General features: G+C 48.8%; 1 protein-coding gene across 3 annotated transcripts in view; it reads right to left on the bottom strand.

Moving 5' to 3' along the window:
- SUSD6 (sushi domain containing 6) overlaps positions 1-20,250 on the bottom strand; it is a 98,782-nt gene that overhangs the window by 45,976 nt on the left and 32,556 nt on the right. Inside the window, exons 2-3 of one of the 3 annotated variants that reach the window (XM_008248579.4) lie at positions 9,395-9,450; positions 7,527-7,731 (exon numbers count right to left, since the gene is read on the bottom strand). In XM_008248579.4, the coding sequence (XP_008246801.2) occupies positions 7,527-7,647 (121 nt within the window). In that variant the 5' untranslated portion in view covers positions 7,648-7,731; positions 9,395-9,450. Of the gene's footprint in view, positions 1-7,526; positions 7,732-8,009; positions 8,158-9,394; positions 9,451-20,250 lie in introns of those variants that run through there. The other 2 variants (XM_002721663.5, XM_008248578.4) reach the window with 2 other exon arrangements.

Raw genomic sequence — 20,250 nt, 5'->3', positions numbered from 1 at the left:
AGAAGCTCCTGGCTCCCAGCTTAGGCCTGGTCCATCTCCTGCCGTTGCGGCCATTTGGGGAGTAAACTAGCAGGTGGAGAACATCTTTCTCTGTCTCTCCTTCTCTTTGTAGCTCTGCCTTTCAAATAAAATAAATAGTTTTTTTTTTTTTAAAGTAATCTCACCCTCCCTCCTCTTTATTGTGATCAGATTTCCACTTTTTTTTTTAAAGATTTATTTACTTATTTGAAAGTTAGAGCTACACAGAGAGAGGAGAGGCAGAGAGAGAGAGAGAGGTCTTCCATTCGATGGTTCACTCCCCAATTGGCCACAACGGCCGGAGCTGTGCCGATCCGAAGCCAGGAACCAGCAGCTTCCTCAGGGCCTCCCACAGGGTGCAAGGGCCCAAGGACCTGGGCCATCCTCCACTGCTTTCCCAGGCCACAGCAGAGAGCCGGATAGGAAGTGGAGCAGCTGGGTCTCGAACCACAGCCCATATAGGGTGCCGGCGCTTCAGGCCAGGGTGTTAACCCACTATGCCACAGTGTCTCAGGCCTAATCCACTTTTTTTTTTTTTTTTTTTTTAAAGATTTGTTTATTTACTTTTGGGAGGCAGGAGCTTCAGAGGGAGAGACACAGAAAGGTCTTCTACCCACTGGTTCACTCCCCAAATGGCAGCAATGGCTGGATCTGAGCTGATCCAAAGCCAGGAGCCAGGAGCCAGGAGCTTCCCCTGGGTCTCCCATGTGGGTCCAAGGGGTCCAAGCACTTGGGCAATCCTCTGACGCTTTCCCAGGCCATAGCAGAGAGCTGAATCTGAAGTGGAACAGCTGGGACTTGAACCAGTGCCCATATGGGATGGCAGCACTGCAGGCAGTGGCTTTACCCGCTACACCACAGTGCCAACCCCCAGATTTCTGTGTTAACACTGGTTCAAAGTGAAGTTGATGAACATGGCTGGAGAGACGTCAGCAGCTAGTATACCCCTCATTCACAATGCACCACAGAAAGATTGTCTCTAAACACTGCTGCCCCTCTGGGCCCCAAAGCTTGACATGAAGCAGGCCAAGGTCACTGCTGACCTGGCCACAGTCCAGGCGGCCAGCCACACCAGCACAAGCCACTCCTGCGGGCTCATGCTCAAGAGTGATGCAGAGGAAAGGAATCTCCACTGCAAAGACACAGTGATCAAAGTTCCCCTGGAATCCTACCTAGAATCACTAAAGATTCTGAGTGCTAACCTTAACTTTTTATTAGTACTCTGTGACTCCCTTTTGCAGAAAGTGCTGGGCAGGTAAGAATAACCTCCAAGCTATCCAAGGTAGGCCAGGGTAGTGGGGGACCCCTGCTCAGCAGGTGGAATTCACCTTCGATGAGGTCTTTAACTCAATCAAGATGCAGTTAAACATTCAGCTGGGGGAGCTCTGGGTTGCTTTTCTTAGGGTGTACCCTGTGCAATTCTCTACACACGGCACAACAATTAGTGTGCAGAGAACAATTTCTCAATGTCTTTTCATGACACCAACGTTCAACAAGTCCTATAATGACCCATCCAGCCTCCTACCACAATCCCCAGGTCTTTTTATAGTCACAGGTAATTACACCATGGGGCGATTACATCACTTTCGTCAGCAGGGTTTGCAGCTGACAGGAAGAAGCTCTGCGGATGTTTTGGGAACTACATCCTCATTTAGCAAACAATTTGCTATGGTCCCTATTGTTCCTTTCCAAGAACAGAAGTGGCTTGGCAAACTCAGTGCCTAAACTGGAACCAAACAACAAGGGCTACTGTGGATGAGAACAGAAAGCATCAAAGAGGGAAACATGGGGACCCAGGGATGCCTCTTGTATCTTTTCTATAAAACCATGGGGAGAGAACACAGGAAGAACCCTCTGCCGTCTGAATAACCCGAATGCTGGTCTGAGCACTTCCATCAGGAAACATAAGACACCAGCCTCAGGGAAGCCTGCCCTTGGCAAGGTAGGGTGGTCCCAGCCAAGACTCTCTGAGCAAGAGTCAGATAAGACTGGACACAAATCCCAGCAAGCTTCACCACTAACAGTCATGTCTGTCTGAGCAATTCATCTAACCACTCTACGGCTCGACTTCTCTCTATGAAACGGCTACAGGACCACCCAGCCCGCAGGGCTTCTGACAGCTGTACACGGGACAGCCATCAGACGTGGAGATGATGCTCCCTTCTGTCCTCTCCTCTCCAACTTCAGGGCCTTCAGAGATGCTGAGATGAGCCAGGGCCACCTGCCAGTTTCTCTGTGCCATGGTAAGGCTGAGGGCCAAAGTCACGTCATCTCCCAGAGAAGCCAGCTCTCAACATCTTCCATCTGCGATGAAAACCGACCGCCTGGCCTTCTCATTGTGCTGCGGAAACGAAGACGGCCGCTTCCACTGCTGTTAGAACTGCCCTAGGCAACTGTGAAGTTGAACGTGGCCTGATGTGTCATGGCAACACTTGGTGGGGAGGGGGTACAAACCAGAAACAGTCAGGAAAGTACTGAGCCTGTTCAGTAAATACGCTCAGGAAAGAGAGAATGCAGGCCAAAAGATTTCTCTCTGAGTCAGCAGGCCGGCTGAGCTCACCCAACTCTGCAGAGAGGAGCCCCCTGGGACTTCAGAGGTTATGCACTTGCCCTGGGGATTCCTGAAGAAAACAATGCCTTCCTTGGTCAAATCTGACAACTGCTCCACATCCCCTCCCTGGAACCCACCCTGCACCTTCCGTTCTATGTTCTCAAGACAGCAAAGGACATTGTCTGAGTGACGTCTCCTGCGCAGCATGACTCAACAGCAGGTCACACGCCGGCTCTGTTTTGTTGTCATTATTTGGGAATTACATGGCACGTTTTACATGCCAAGTGCCCGCCAATCATTTTTATTAGTCTACACAACACCAACCCAACCACTCTTAAGGATCGTCGTTTCTGTTTTACAGGAGACACGGGGGTCAAGTGATTCACCAAAGGCCACACAGCCAGTTTCCCAAGATCACAGGCAAAGGTACAGAGCTAGGAGACCGGGAGACACTGCTGCACAGCTGGGACCCCAATTCCTCTAGTCCAAGAAGGGCAAGAGGGTAGCACACACACAGGTCTTACTTCTAATTTTGGTCTTCCCACTGCGTGGTGTGACAGGCTGTAAAGAATAAGATATGATTTTTGACACCAGTAAAGAAACTTTTCAGTAATCCTCCCTATCTAAAGGAATGACCAAGGGAACGCTGGAGGCTTAGGCAATGTCTCTCTAAGACCCTCTCTGCTGTAACTCCGAACCGAGTGGCTGCAGACCGGAGACACAGCATGGAAATTGAGCCCAGACAGGACAGATCCACATGATTCCTTTCTACCCAACCTAGCTTTATGACCAAGACTAGGGCTGACTACGGTATTCAGGACCAGAGACTAGGAAGGCAAATTGCGCCCAAGGATGCCCACTTTGTCATGAATGTGCATGACATGGTAGCATACTCAGGGTCAACCAGAGCCCAGTGGACAAGCTGTGTATTTCACAAGCACCCCATTTTCGGATGTCGCTGGAGAGGGTGCTGAGGAGCAGCCACAGTGAGAAATGCACAAAGGGGAAGCAGAGGTTTTCCTGAACTGAACTGCCTTTCCCCGGCTTCAGAGTATCTTAGAGTCCTGGTTTCTTGGCAAACTTGCTTGGCATGCTGCTCACGCCAGGCAGGCACAGCCATACAGGTGTGCTCTGGGTTTCAGGTCAAGGAGCAGGCACCTCCCTCCCCCAGAAGCTGAGAGCAAGAGAGGGAGGGAGGGAGGGAGCGAGAGAGAGGAGAGAGAGAGAAGAGAGAGACAAACACTGGCAGCAACTTGGTACACTGGATCTAAGTGCTGGTGAAACCCCTTCCCCTGCCTGCACCCTGCTGCCTGCCAGGACACGCATTTTATGGGGAGCAGAAATGACTTGGGAGTTGGAAGGGCCAAGGAGGGAGGATTCTTTGCAGATGGGGGAGGGGAAGGAAAACAACAGAGCCAACTTTCCCATCCGGGTCTGAGCCCACACTACAAACAGACACATTTTTCCACACTGGAGAATAATAATCCCTTTATCCAGCCAGTCTGGAACCTTGATAATTGATTTCAGACCTTGGGTGGAAAGTTGGGAAGGTGTGGGTAGATGGAAAATGGTGTGGGTAATGGGAGGAGGGAGGAGGAGCCAACAAAACGGAGGATGGGGATAGGTGGGGGCTTAATGAAGCTGAAGAGGCTAAGGCCTTGGAGCCGGCACGGTGACACAGCGGGTACAGCCAGCCGCCTGCGACACTAGCATCTCATGTGGACGCTGGTTCGAGACCAGGTGCTCCATTTCCAATCCAGCTCCCTGCTAATGTGCCTCGGAAGGCAGCGGAGGATAGCCCAAGTGTTTGGGCCCCTGCACCCATGTGGAAGATCCAGAGGAAGCTCCAGGCTTCTGCTTTCAGCCTGCCCAGCCACTGTGGTCATTTGGGGAGTGAACCAGCGATAAAAGATCTTTCTTTCTTTCATTCTTTTTTTTTTTTTAATGTATTTATTTGAAAGAGATAGAGAGAGAGAGGTCTTCCATCTGCTGGTCTACTCCCCAAATGCAGCAAAGGCCAGAGCTGATCTGATCTGAAGAAAGGAGCCAGCACTTCTTCTGGGTCTCCCATGTGGGTGGAGGGGTCCAAGCACTTGGGCCATCCTCCGCTACCTTCCCAGGCACATTGGCAGGGAGCTGGGTCAAAAGTGGAGCAGCCAGGACTAGAACCAGCACCCATGTGGGATGCTGGTGCTGCAGGCCAGGGCTTTAACCCACTATGTCACAGCGCTGGCCCCAAGAAGATCTCTCTCTCTCTCTCTCTCTCTGTGTAACTCTACCTTTCAAATAAATAAATAAACAAATAAATCTTTAATAAGTGGGGTTGGGAGCTAAGGCCTTGAGACATTCTGCCACTAACACTACTGTGTAACATACTGGGTGGCTTCCACGGAGGAGCCTTGGAAGAGGCAGGTCACAGGAGCACCACAGGCCCTAGGGTGCCTGGTCCTGGCCCTAGCACCAGTTCTAAGACCCTGGATAAGCACACAGCCTCCAAAGTCCCACCTGGCTGTGGCAGTCCTGCTCAAATAAGCATTCCATTCATGCACATACCCATGGAGCCCCACTGGCTCTGGGGTGGGGGCAGGTGTGAATCTCTTCCACAGAATGCCAGGTAGTTTAAGGCTCAAATACTTGAGATTTTGCAGGCCATATGAACTGTCATAACTACTCACCCTCTGCTACTGTAGCACAAAAGCAGCCATGGACACATATATTCATGAATGAGCACTGTTTTTTCCAATGAAATTTCATTTGTGCAGACTGAAATTTGTATTTCATATAATTTCTATATCACAAAACATCATTCTTCTGATTTTTCTTCTAATCTTTTTTTGTTAAAGATTTATTTATTTATTTGAAAGGCAGATGCAGAGACAGATAGATCTTCCATCTGCTGGTTCACTCCCTAATCAACTGTAACAGCTGGAGTTGGGTCAGGCTGAAGCAAGGAGCCAGGAGCTTCTTCCAGGTCTCTCATGTGGGTGCCGGGGCCTAAGCACTTGGGCCATCCTCTGCTGCTTTCCCACTCTGCATTAACAGGGAGCTGGAATGGAAGTGGAGCAGCTGGGACTCAAATTGGTGCCCACTGGGATACTGACAATGCAGGCAGAGGCTCAATCTTCAATACCACAGCACCGGCCCCTCTTCTAACCATTAAAAAATATAAATGGTTAGCTCACAGGCCACACAAACGCAGGCAGAAAGTAGGATTTGGCCTATGGGCCACGGTTTGCTAGCTTTATACTATACAGCGGTGAACAAGACCGTCTCTATACTCCATGGTTGGCTTTGGAATTGCTCAGTGAATGGAGGCCCTGCTTCACTGTGTCACACATGGGTGCAGTCTGGCCTTCTTCTTTGAAACCTCCTACAACCACGATGCCCACACCATGGGTTCCAACTATCACTGCCCAGGGGGCTTACGCCAGTGCTTCTCAAGACCAAGAGGAAAGGTTTGGGTGAAGTGTCAAAATGCAGTGGGAAGGCAGCAGAAAAAGGAAGCTGCACGTGTGTACTGGAGAAGGTTATGAGGCACTGAAAAGTCAGTAGCTGGGAGTGGGCTGTTAGGTCTGGCAGTTAAGACGCCAGCATCGCAAACAGGAGGGCCTGGGTTCAATCCCCAACTCTGGCTCTCGATTCCAGCTTCCTGCTCTTGTAGGCCCTGGAAGGCAGCAAGGTGATGGTTCAAATAACTGAGTTCCTCCCACTGACATGGGAGACCTGAACTGCATTCCTGACTCCCAGCTCTGGGAGCAAATGAGAGCTTGCTCAATGTCTCTCTCTCAAATAAATAATAATTTGAAAACATCAGCAACTGTTTCTCCCAATGATTCAGAAGAAAATAACAGTAAGATTAGAAGAGACTGCACCATTATCATGTTAGATAAGTGGGTGGTAGACGTGAAAGCACTGAACTGTGGACTCTACGTTCACCATATACGTACCCCACTCCCCACCACTGTCCCCTTCTAGAATCTGGCTCTGAGATCTCTCTCCAGTGAATGCCATCCATGGAAACTGCCCCACGCACTCTTCTAATGGAATCGGGGAGGGTGCCCATTACTGGTGAGCTCAGTGACAGCAGGGATCCCGTCTACAAAGGCAGGTTCTGAGACATCACCCAGAGGTCTACTGCACACACTCAAATGCGTCTTTTCTACAAAGGGTGCCAGGTCTACTGGCACACAGAACATTGCTGAAGGCAACAAGAACTAAACAAACTTAAAAAGACTCACTACAGCGTTTCTAGCCCTGGCTAGAGCTCCGCTCAGCTCACCCTCTTCAATACAAAGCCCACAGAATTGTAAGAGTACAAACTGGGGGAGCCAGAAGTGACCTTACAGGTTACCTAGATCAACCCTTTCATTTCACAGAGAAACTGGGCCACAGAGTGGTTACATGTCTTGTCTAAGATCAGAACATCAGGAGTGTCAGTAACCAAGTCCTACTGTCACTTGACTACGTTCTCCATCTGAGCAAAACACAGGAAGACAAGAAGCAAACAAGCAAGAGTTGACCATCCCTGAGTGTACACGGTATTGTCTTGTCAATCTCCACACCTGTATTCTCCCACCTATCATTCACCTATCACATCACCTATCATTCTCCCACCCTGCAGCTGAGAAGACGGAGGCTTCCAGCGGTAAAACAAACTGCTAGGGGTCCCAGGGGAAGCAAGCAGTAGGAACAGGCTCTGAACACAAGCAGCCTAAGTCCCAGGCCTGTGCCCTGACCTGTATGTGCATCAAGCTCCGTCCTGGCTTGGGGGGAAGGGTGCTAAGTTCATTACCTCATTACCAGCAGGTTCCCACACAGCCCTCCAATGGCTGTCTCACTAGACCCCAGGCCTTGCTCCCTGGTATGTACCACAGCATAAAACCCCCTACAGCAGCCTCCAGGAGGAACAATTGTTCAGTCTTCTCCCTCCCACTTGCAGGAGGCAGCCAGGACTCACCGGAGGCAAGCCCGTCTCCAAGCAGGGTACTGAGGACCACCAGCGGAAGGAAGGCTCCATGTCTGACGGAGGCCACGGCCAACGCTGAGCTGCTCTTTGGTGCTATCCTGCCATGGCACATCTTTTATCCGTCCAAGTTGTTTTAAAAAGAAAAAATGTAAAATCCAAAAGTAAGAATCCTAACGTCAGCCAGGCGTAGATTCACCTGTAAGAAACAAACAAAAAAGTTGAAACAAGGACTTAAGAAAGGCAAAAACTTTTAGTCATAAGTCAGTTAAAAGCAAGCACTTGAGTAAGGAAGCCATAATCAAATACAAAGTTGAAAGAATTCTCGCCACTGGATCCCTGCTGCCAGCCAAAGAGACAGCACAGAGGCGGCTTTTCAACTTCTCCCTGGGGAAATGCCAAGGCCTGCAGCAAGCTGCCACCAGCGTCCGGGAACCAGACCCTGGCCAGGGGGCCAAGAGCCGAGCTCCGCGTCACCTGGACATCTGTCGTCGGCACAGCACAGCTCTGCGGGGCTGCCGCCTCGGTCCGACCGCCAGCCTCGGTGGCTCCAGCAGAGAGGGGCAGAGAGGCTCTGCTTTTGCTACTTGGACTCGGAACAAGTCCAGCTAACCAAAAGGAAAAAAGAGAGCGAACACGTGTCTCAAAGGGTGAAAAACACCGCCTAGAGAAGGAATGCAGCAGCAGGAGCCAACCCCCTGCTGGCTGCTAAACCGCCCCGGGCTGGATGAGCCGGGAGGATCTGACTCCCTGGCCATGAATCTCAAAAATGAACTAATTCATCAAGGCCCGCCCGACACACCTGTGACCAGAGAGGCCACATTCTGCGGCTGTCCCCAACAACAATGGAGGGTGGAAGACTGGCTACAGTTGTCAATTAGCCCCATCAGCCTCTCCAGTTCAGATAGCCTTCAGAAGGGTAGCAATCAGTATCTTAAAAATCTATCTAAATCACAGGTCAAGACTTACAAGATTATTTGCTGCATACCTGTAAGGAGGCAGCTGGATTATAAAATGATGCATGCCTATTAGATTTTAGTTAACCTATTTCATTGCATTTGTTCTAGAGTATACCAAATATTCTAACTGATAAGATATTTCCTTTTTTAAGTCCATACATATCCCCCACCCATTTATAAGGCTTTATGTGCACAGATAAGGGAGCCCACCATCTACAGCCCAAAGGATGCTCTGAGAAGCCAGACCTAGTCATAATGCTCATCTGAAGCCTTGACTCAGACCTATATTCTCCAGCAAAGAGGGAACGCAAACAGCAACAAGAGTTGTCTCAATCCAAAAGAGGAGCAGCTCTCTCAAGTCTTCAAATAAGGGCTGGCGCTGGGGCGTAGTAGGCTAATCCTCTGCCCAGCTGTTCCTTTTCCAATCCAGCTCTCTGCCATGGCCTGGGAAAGCAGTAGAAGATAGCCGAAGCGCTTGGGCCCCTGCACCCACGTGGGAAGAAGATCCTGGCTCCTGGCTTGGATCTGCTAAGCGCTAACCATTGCAGCCATTTATGGAGTGAACCAGCAGATGAAAGACCTTCTCTCTGTCTCTCCCTCTCACTGTCTATAACTCTAGTTATCAAATAAATAAATAAATCTTAAAAAAAAAAAAAGACAAAGAAAAAGAGTCTTCAAATAAGCATTAGCCTGGGTTTCAAAAACCCAGCCAGTCTCTGGTCCTCAAGCAGCCTTCTGTCCACAGCTTTTACCTTTAATGTTGTAAAACAGTTATGGCTCATAGAGAGGTCTGGGGGTGGAGTCTGTGAACGACCCAGAACAGTACACAAGACTGTGCAGAAATGTGCAATGGGTGTGCATTTCTGTGTCCGAGAAAGGTAGAGTCAAAATGCCTGGACTTACATCTGTGTCCTCGATTATGTCCAAGTCACGTAACTTCTCCACCTTAGTTTCCTCATCTGTAAAATGGGGACAGTGACCACAATGTTTTTATAAGGTTCACACAAGGATTAGGTTCAAAGTGCTTGGCAAGGGGCTGTCATTCTGGCCTAATGGGTAAAGCCATCGCCTGCATTGCCAGCATCCCATATCTGGCTGCTCCACTTCTGATCTAGCTCCCTGCGAATGCACCTGGGAAAGCAGTGAAAGACAGCCCAAGTGCTTGAGCCCCTACACCCACATGGGAGACCTGAAAGAAGCTCCTGGCTCCTGGCTTTGGTCTGGCCTGGCCCTGGCTGTTGCAGCCATTTGGGGAATGAACCAGTGGATGGAAGATCTCTCTCTCTCTGGGTCTCTCCCTCTCTCTTGTTAACTCTGCCTTTCAAATAATTAAAATAAAAAAATTTTTTAAAGTGCTTGGCAAACTGTTTGGCCTTGTGTAAATCCTCAACAAATACTGACTACCACTGCCACGGTAATCATTAATAAGGCCTGCGCCACAGGGACCTTCGAGCTCATCCAGCTCTACCTTCACATTTGACAGATGCCTAAGCCAAGGTCCAAAGAGGTCAAAGGCTATGTCACTAGAGTTGATGAGTGACAGGGGAGGCAATGGGCTCAGAAGCAGCCACATCAGGCAGACATCAGTCCCTGAAGGCAGCAATAATCACCTGTGGCTCACCACAACAGACATCTGCATCTGTGACATCACAGCATGTGCACAACAAATATTTAAGTAGTGCCTGCAAGAGGCCGCATAGGATGGTGCTCAGGGGAAGACGACTCAGAGGAAGTGGTGCTGAACTGAGTCCTAATGGCAAAGAAGGAAGTACTCAACACAAGCGGGTCAGACTACTCCAGCGCTTCCTGGCAGAGGCTGAGCCGGGGAGTTTAACCTTTACCCTGAAAACCATGTGATGCTTACAAGAATGGTAAACAGGTTGGTTGTAAGACCAAATTACTTTAGGAAGATCACTCCAGCAGGGACTTTGGAGGTTTGGAGGGCAGGGACAGAGCTGTGGTGGATGAGTGGTAAGGAATCTTCATATTTTACAGTGTTAAACTCTTTGGATTGTAACTTGATGAAACTGTCAAAAAAAAAAAAAAAAGCACATACTCTCTCTGACCCATCCATTCTACTTAATAGAATCTGTCCTCAGAAATTACACGTGTGGGGCTGGCATCATGGAGTAGGGGGTTAAGACGCCACCTACGACACTGGGATCCTATACAGACACCGGTTTGTCTGATCCGGCTCCCTGCTAGTAAACCTGGAAAAGCAGCAGGAAATGGTCCACATGGGAGACTCAGATGGAGTTCCAGGAATGAAGACCTCTGTTACTGCCTCTCCCCCATCTCTGTAACTCTGCCTTTCAAATAAGTAAATAAATAAATCTTTTAAAAATGATAATCTTTAGAATTTATTTATTTGAAATGCAGAAAGACAAAGATAAAGAGATCTCCCATCTGTTGACTGACTCCCCAAATGCCTGAAGCAGCTGGGGCTGTGCCCAGTGGAAGCCAGGAGCTCAGAACTCAGTCCAACTCTCCCTTGTGGATGGCAGGGACCTGACCACTTCAGTTATCAACTGCTGCTTCCCAGGATGCACAGCAGCAGGAAGCTGGAATCAGGAGTGAAGCCAAGACTCAAACCCAGGAATTCGATATGAGACATGGGCATCCTAACCACTGCGCCGAGTGCCTGCTCCTCACTGCATTGTTTGTACTGGCAAAAGACTGGAGCAACCTAAGAGTTCATCAGAGGACTAGTTAAATAAGTTACATAGCACAGAATATTTGTTAGGGGTTTTAAGAGAACAGGACAGTTTACTATATGCTCATATGGAATGACTTTGTTAGTCCATGAAGAAAACCACTTGGGGCCGGCACTGTGGCATAGCAGATAAAGCCAGCGTCTGCAGTGCTGGCATCCCATTTAGGTGCCGGTTCAAGTCCTGGCTGCTCCACTTACAATCCAGCTCTCTGCTATGGCCTGGAAAAGCAGCAGAAGATGGTCCAGTCCTTAGGCCCCTGTACCCATATGGCAGACCCAGAAGCTTCTGGCTTCAGCTTCGGATTGGTGCAGCTCCGGCTGTTGTGGCCAACTGGGGAGTGAACCAGCGGATGGAAGATTCTCTCTCTCTCTCTCACTCACTCACTCACTCTGCCTCTCCTTTTCTCTGTGTGTAACTTTGACTTTCAAGTAAATAAATAAATCTTTAAAAAAAAAAAGAAAACCACTTGGCTGTATGTCTTTTTGTGGGGTATGCACGCACACACACACACACCTGAATCACAGAAAATCCCTCTGAGTGATTCATAAGAAACTGGTGACTGAGGGTTGCCTTCAAGAAGGGGAGGTTAACTGAGAGGTTAACAGGGAAGGAGAACACCTTCTCCTGCATGAATTCCCTCAGCCTCCCTGAACATTGTACTTTGTAAACACATTCCCTGTTCAAACAGACGAAATATAAAATAAAGTAGCAAGGCCTTCCTGTAGACTGCCTGTCTCTTCCCTCAACAAACCCATCCACATTAAAATAAGCCACAGGAATGTGACTGCTCCCTAGGCCAGGTACAGTCCCGGAAGGGCTCAGCTCAAGGGTCTGGTCTAGGTGAAGCTCCTTCCTGCCACCTGCCACCTGTCACCAGGCCCACCCCCGTGTGACTGACCCCTGCTCACTGTGCCACGGCTGCACCTTTAACAGGCTATGACATCCATGTGTTATCTGCGGACACCTCACCAGGTGGAGCGTTCCTTGAAGGCAAGGACTGTGAATTACTCAACTTGGAAGTGTCAACAGCCAGCGTAGGGCCTGGCAGCTCACAGGCAGGCAGCGAATGTTCGCTAGACTCATGAACACTGCGGGGAAGACCCAGTGAGGAATCTGGGAGAAGATGGTGCAGGAATGAGCTCCCGGTTCCTTCCATCTTTTACAGCAACAGCTGGCCCTTCCCTTACTGCTTGGGAAACCAGCAGAGCTAAGGGGTCAATTCCACCACCAAGCCTAAGACTTGATCAAGGGCAGAAGGGATGAGGTGATAGAAACAGTGATAAAAATTGCAACAAAGAAGCAGAAGACTGCTTCCATGCAAGCTGGGCCAGCGGTTACTGCCCCAGAACAGGAGCATCCATCCCATATGAGTACAGTGGGTTAAGCCACCACGTGGGACGCTGCCATCCCATATGAGCGCCAGTTCAAGTCCTGGCTGCTCCACTTCCAATCCAGGTCCCTGATAATGCTCCTGGAAATACAGTGAAAAATGACTCACGTACTTGTGTCCCTGTCACTCACGTGAGAAACCTGGATGGCATTCCTGGCTTCTATCTTCGGCATGGCCAGCCCTGGCCATTGAAGTCATTTGGGGAATAAACCAGCAGATGGAAGATCTCTCTCTCTCTCCCTCTTTCTCTCTCCCCATCCTTCTCTCTCTCTTTCTCTCCCCCTTCTTCTCTCTCTCTCTCTCTCACTCTCCCTAACTCTGCCTTTCAAACAAATAAAACAAATCTTAAAAAAAAAAATCTGTCCTTGCATTACAGACCAACTGAAAAGAAAAACCTTTCAGAACAAATTAAGACCATATATATATTCATTATCCCTAAAGAAATACCAAGGCTAAAACTTTGTTTACAATGTGTGTGTGTGTGTGTGTATTAGGGGGAGGATCCATTTCACTTTTGCTTTCTTTTGGTACATTACTTCTTTTAATTACCACGCTTCCCTGAATGTGATCCACCTCTTCTTCCACCAGCCAGCCCTCCCCTCCAAAACACAGGGTGCGGAGGGGTTGTGGAAAACTTGCCTTTACCTTTCCGACTTCCTTTCTTGGAAACTGGTACTGCTGCCCAGCCAAGCAGCAAGTGGGAGCAGGGGGCCCCATGAGCTAGCCCCACGTGGGCAGGGCGAGCCAACCTTCCCTGCCTCTGTGAACCCAAACCACCACAAGCTGGGTGGCTTTACCTTGCTGAAGGTGATGTCGTGAACACTTCACTTCCTGTCCAGGAAATTCTACAAGGAGGAGGGGACACTGCCCTTGACCCGTGGCTCTGAGCCTGAGGAAGCCACTTAGCTCATTCTTTCTCTGCTTCCTCATTTGCAAAGTGGGCTATTGCTGGCTTTGACTATTTTGCAAGGCTCTGGTGAGCCACAAAAGGGACAAAAGATGTGGAAATGTTCTGTAAACCAGGAAGAACACTTACAGTCTTAGCCAGAAGCCAAGACAGCAGGGCTACCTGAGATGTGGTGACTGCACAGCAGGCTTCCAGAATGAAGAAGAACTGGCAGCATGAGCACAAAGGTCACACAGCTTACTCGCTTGCTGCTGCCACAGTGCCGCCAGGCTGACCCTGGCGCCCTGGAGTCACCTTCAGAGCTGGCTCCAGGCCCAGAGAGGCGGCGGTGGCAGGCTGGGCCAGCTGCGAGTGCTCCTGGGGTGAATGCCGCAGTCCTGCTGGAGCGCCCCTGCGTGGAGGGAAGAGGGGCTGGACTCACAGTCCAGCATGGCTCCCAGGTACTGGCGAGGTGAGGTCGGGCTCAGTTTATAGCTAATGTTTAGGACAAGCTATTTCCTAAACTATGGCTCATCTGTCCACTAGTTAGGAGGAATGAATGAACATACCCGTTCTTGACTCAGGCTAATCTGGAAAGGTGTTAGTGGTGGCGAGCGGCCAGGGCAGAGTTTACTCCTTCCACCAACTACCTCCACCAACCCAAAGGCTGACCTGTGATCCGGGAGAGGACAAAGAAGCTGTTCCAGAGGCGAGCACAGAATGTAACCACCTAGCTACTTTTCAGAGAGCAGTGATAAGGAGTCCCAACACTTTGAAGTCCAAAGTTCCCCAACAGGGTGTGGTTAGAGAAGTAACCCGTAGGGCCACAGCTGCCCAGACCCTCCCTCACCTCTCCAGTTGTCCCTGGTTACTCCCACTCACCCTGAAATGGCCAGACTACAGCAGGCAAACTACCTAAATGCCTCCTACTTCCCACCCCAATCAAACATGACTGAACTTACTTACAGATAGACGCCTTCTGCTTTTCCCTCCTGAGAACCAATGGGTCCTTCTACTCTGGCTTCTGCTTCCTTTCTACGGCTAACACTTGAGTGCTTTAAGAGCCACAGATTCTTCTACTGGACTTTGGAGATTCTTGCTGGAATGTGCTGGAATGCTACTGTATTTCCTTTTCATCTCCAGCTTTTAAATCAAATGGCACAAACACCAAATTTCACCCCTCCAAATCACAAAAAACTACCTTCAGCTTTCCTTTTAGGGAGCTAAGTCCCTGCAGGGGGCCAGAGGTGTCTGTGAACTGCTTTGAAATTCCTCCTGCACTTGTCTAGCTCCCCCACAATCACTCACCACATCCTCTGGGCACCACACGCCCCCCATCACCACCATCAGTCCCCAAATTTCAAACAGCAGGAACACGAGCCGACACACCACCACCCATTCCTAAGCCTCCTCCCTGCAGTCTCCAACATCTCCTTCTAGAACCTGACAACAGCACAGCTACAGCAGGGTCCTGAGCACAGGAGAAAGTGCCAGGGGGCAGCTAAACTGGGGTCTGGCCTCAGGTAGGTCAGCCAGTCTTCCTGGTGCCCAGGCAGACCTGGGTGATCCCAAAGGCCCTTTCAGTTCTAAGAATCTGGATTGTCTCTAGGGGATAGGAGGGGCCCAGAAATCTTTCCTCTGCAAATGTAAGTCAACAAAAGCTCTGGCTGGGAGGAAGACACATTAAATCTGCCTGCATTGTTCTGCAGGAGCAGCCTTTCCCCCCAGCAATGTCTTTTCCAAGGCCAGTCCTGAGCATCTACCTCACTGTGCACTGCAGCAAACCCAGGAGAGTCCACTTTCCCATTTAGAGCTTAATCAATCCATCAGCACATTTGTAAGGGCCATCCGTACACAGTGTTCCTAAAGTGCTTTCCAAAAATAACAAACGTCTAGCAAAAAAAAAAATCCCAGCCTCAGGATCAGGCTGCAGAGCCACAGGGGCCCAGGCAGAAAGAGAAAACATGCAAGAGAGAAGGGCAGAAGAGAGAAAGCAAGACTCAAGACAAGAGAGAAGGAGAGGCGGCAGAGAGGCAAAGCTGGGCTGAACGCCTCTGACAGTGGGGAAGCCAGCTTGCCATAAATCCCAACCTGAAGGCAGGAAACCAATCCTCTGGTCCCAGCCTCACCGATGACTGATGGGCTGCCCAGGACAAACATTTGCTTCCCTAGCCTGTTTCTTCATCATTCAAAGGAAAGAGTTCAGCTAAATCCCTCTCGGGAGGATGGTACCCTGCAGCCCTCTGGACTGCTTGAATATCGCTAATGGGGTGGTCTAGGGCACGCCTGTCTCAGCTCCCATCTGTGACCTGGACAAAATGCTGCCGCCTCCTTGGATTGCTGTGGGCTGGAAACTGAGGTGTGTGTGTGTGAGAGCCTTAGGGCTATGTCTGAGAGAGCGGGCACCCAATGAGCTCTGAGTCCTGTTCTAGTAGCCTGTGGTTGACCCCATAGACTCTCAAAGGGCCCCCTCCAGCTGGCTCAAAAACAAAAACTCAGTTTATACAGAAGAACAGCCCACAGGTTAAACCAAGGAAACTCCCAGCTTCTTTCCCATCGAACTAAAAATATTTTTCAAGTCACTTCATTAGTACTACCCCACGCCCAAATTAAACGACTATATTTGTGACTAAGGTAATAATTATTACTGTCTATGGCAACTAAAGACTCTGTGTGTGTGTGTCCTTACAATGCACATGTGCATATACAATGGTATTCAAAAAGTTTGTGGAAATGGAATTAAAATTTATTTTGGTGCAAAAAAACCTTGAAATCCATGCAGAAAGATTTTCAAAAAGTCATCAAAAATGCATATTGTGAAAAAACTGCACGGATTTCAAAATGTTTGTACACCAAAATAAATTTTAATTCCATTTTCCATGAATTTGAAGTACCCTCATTTGCATGTGAAACACGTGGTGTTAACATCACTGTACAGATAACAACAGAATCCAAGGGCCCCAGAAGTCTTTCCTCCCCTTGCTTCTAGTTAAGCCACTCCCTGTGATGCCAGTATCATATATGGATGCTGGTTCTTGTCCTAGCTGCTCCACTTCTGATCCAGCTCCATGCTAATGGTCTGGGAAAGCAAAGAAAGATGGCCCAAGTACTTGGGACCCAGCCACACACACAGAAGATCTAGATGAAGCTCCTGGCTTCCAGCCTGGTCCACTGCTGGCTGTTGTGGCTATCTGAGGTGTGAACCAGCAGTTGGAAGAGCAATCTTCTTCCTACCTGCCCTGTAACTCTTTCAAATAAATAAATAAACAAACCTTTAAAAGAAAAAGGCTCCCTAAGTCTTCCAGGAAAACGTCTTATTATTTGGCTCTTTAGGAACAGGAGGTTCTCCCGAACCCACAGCATCACTGCCTGGACTATGAATGGGACAACAAAGCACGTCCCTCCCTGAGCCACTTAAAATGTTGTATGGCGTCCTTAGCACAGGTAATCAATTCCTGCAAAGATCACCAACTCGGCTCCTCTCAGTGCCCCAAAGTGCTCAACAAAAGCTTGTTGAATGAAGAGGAAAAAGGGTAAACGCAGAAGACATCATCTGTGTAGAACAAGATGGCAAAGCCGTAGCAGATACGAAACCGGAGGAGAAAGGTAGAAAGCCTCCAGTTTGGGCACCGTGCAAGCCAGAAACAGGTGCCTGGCAGAGTGGAAGTAACTGGGCCCTAGATCCCAAGACAAATCTTCTGTGTCATGACAGCCATCTGCTTGGTTCCCATCAGAGCTGAGCGGAACAGGTCTCAGTAATCACCAGACACACAGAGCACAGGACATGGATGTGCCGCACCTGACCTCTCAGGGCTCTGTTTCCAGTGCCTCTAGTGTGATTCAGCGACTGTTACTGGGAAAGGCTCAGCTGAACACAGCGATGAAGCAGGGCACAGCTCTTACCTAGAGAATCCACAATCTATAGAGCACTGCCAAACTGTCACTAGGGCCCAAGAGAAGACTGCTAACAAAAAAAAAAAAAAGTGCTTTTTGAGAACACAGGATGTCCAAAGATCTGAACCAAGACTTCTGAGGGGAGCAGCAGAGAAGTGAAACAGAAAGCTCTGGGCTGGACCTTGAACTCATGCATGCATCAGGGAGGGCCCCAGGACAGTGTTTTGCACGAACAGTGCTACTGACAAAGAAAGAAACACGAACAATTCACCAAGAGGACAGGGGAGGGGATGATACTGGGTTCCAGAATGCTGCTGTCCTGTGACATCTATTATAGCTTTGCTAAGGCGATGTTTAGGAGCTGGATTTTGGTTTTCAAAACAGCTGTGCAGTGAACACCTCCTCCAGGTCAAAAATAGCAAACCCCAGAGAAGGGCTGATGCGGTTATGTTTACTTTTTACCATGTCTGCAGATCCTTTCCAAAGGCCCCCAAGTGGGATGGGATAAACAGGTCTGTGTCACTTCCTGGTTCTCAGGCCGCCTGCTACATTCCGGTCTGGGAAGGCTGCCTATTTAAAAATAAACTCTAAAAACTCACCCAAAACCCAAAGCCTAAACCACCCTTCCCTCTATTTCATTCAATTTCATTGAAATTATAAGGGGATAGAGAGCAAAAAAAAAAGAGACAAAAATGACCACAAAGAGTGAGCCCTCAGGTCAAAATCAGAAATCCGTGTTCAAGGTCAAGAGGCTGGGGTGCCACTTGTATTCTGCCTCTAACTGCATAAGTCAGCCAGGAAGATGCTTCACATCAGCAGTCTTGCCCTGTGGCCCTGTGTGTGTGTGTGTGTGTGTGTGTGTTTTAAGTTTTTTTTTTTTTTTTTAAATTTATTTAAGAGGTAGAGTTACAGACAGTGAGAGACAGAGAGAAAGGTCTTCTGTCCACTGGTTCACTCCCCAGATGGCCGCAATGGCCGGAGCTGTGCTGATCCGAAGCCAGGAGCCAGCAGCTTCTTCCGGGTCTCCCACGTGGGTGCAGGGGCCCAAGGACTTGGGCCATCTTTTACTGCTTTCCCAGGCCAAAGCAGAGAGCTGCATGGGAAGAGGAATAGCCAGTACTAGAACCGGCGCCCCCCGAATCATTAAAATGGCACACAATACCTATCTCATAGGTCTACTGTTAAGTGCACTTGAATATATCATATTTGAAACGCTGGAGACCAGAAGCATTCTGAATTACAGATTTTAGAATATTTGCATATACATAAAGAGGTATGTATCTTAGGGAAGGGACCCAAGTCTAAATAAATTCATATGTTTCATATACCCTTTAGACACATAGCCTGAAAGTAATTTTACACATTTTGAATAGTTTTGTACATGAAACAAAGTTTTATGATATGGAATTTTCTACTTGTGGCACCACGTTGATGCTCAAAAGTTTTAGTTTAGCAAGTATTTTTGATTTTAGATTTTAATCTGTATTATATGAAGACATGTATCTAAAGCACTTAGTCATCAAAAATAATAGCGACTAATACAGCTGATATGGGATTGGTCAGGGAGATGAGGTTCAGGAGCTGGAGGCCACACCCCCCTTCATGCAATCTGACCTGTATCCACCCACCTGTCAATCAGACTATATAACCACTCCCCTTTTGGTGAATAAGAGACCTGGAGAGCACTGGGCCAGCCAGCTCTCACTCTGGCCTGCTCCCTCTCTTCATGGACCCCTGAAATGACTGGTATGAAGTTCCCCGTTTACCCCTCTTGGCCCACTCTCCCTTAATAAAACCCTTATGTTCCTGTGTGTCCCCCTCTCACTCTCTAAATAAACTCTAAACTTCACCACGCTGCATGCAGTGTTTGAGCCTGTGCTTACAATTCTTCTCTAAGTAAAAGGCAAGAGCCCGAAATATTAACTTTAGGCTAACCTAGGCCACAACACAGCCATCACCAGCTATCATTACTGTCACTCATCTGACAACGCAGGGTCAGGCTAGAGACTTGAAGAGCTCTTTTGGCTCCGAATCCTGTGACTCTTTAAACCAATTTCTACTTTTTGTTTTTTTATAGGGGACTACACAGCAAAGAAGGAAGATAAATTTAGTGACACAGAGCCGTCAAACATATATCTTCAGCCTTTTATTTTCTAAATTTTTATTTATTTTTACTTGAAAAGCAGAGAGAGAGAACTGGTATCTGCTGGTTTACTCCCCAAATGTCTGCAACAGCCAGGGCTGGACCAGGCTGAAGCCAAGAACCAGGAACTCAATCAGCATCGCCCATGTGGGTATCAGAGATTCACCTTCTTGAGCTTGAGCTATCATCTGCTGCCTCCCGCGATGAACATCAGCAGGAGGCTGGAACTGGGAACCTCCAGGACCAGAACCCCGGCTCACGGATGTGGGATGTGCATCGCGAGCGGTGTCTTAGCTGCTGTGACAGTGCCTCCCCCATCCTCAGTCTGTATATTAAAAACCCCAGGACACGACTAGGAAATCCACCAGTGAGTAAAACAGGGCATGTTACTCTCCCCAGGGAAAAATGGTGCCTATTCTTGCATTAAACCTACAGTACTGGGGGGTAAGTTTACCTGTAACGTCCTGCCTGTACTCCCACGAACGCAAAGGACAGTGCCTCCCGGAGCCAGAACCTGGCTTCTTCACCCACATCACTCCGAGCTGCACAAACAATTCTCCCAGCAGTGCCATTCAGCAGCCCCCAAAGGCAGCACAGTGGTCGGTCCACCCATTTCTAACAACAACTAATCCCTCCAAAAAGGATTTCAGTTTAAAAAAAAAAAAAAAAAAAAACTCATCTGCTTGATATAATTTCACTGTGGTCAGAAATCAAATGCCCTTCTCCAAATCA

This window comes from Oryctolagus cuniculus, chromosome 20, assembly GCF_964237555.1.
Source record: "Oryctolagus cuniculus chromosome 20, mOryCun1.1, whole genome shotgun sequence".
NCBI lineage: Eukaryota > Metazoa > Chordata > Mammalia > Lagomorpha > Leporidae > Oryctolagus > Oryctolagus cuniculus.
This window is presented reverse-complemented; position numbering and strand designations above follow the sequence as displayed.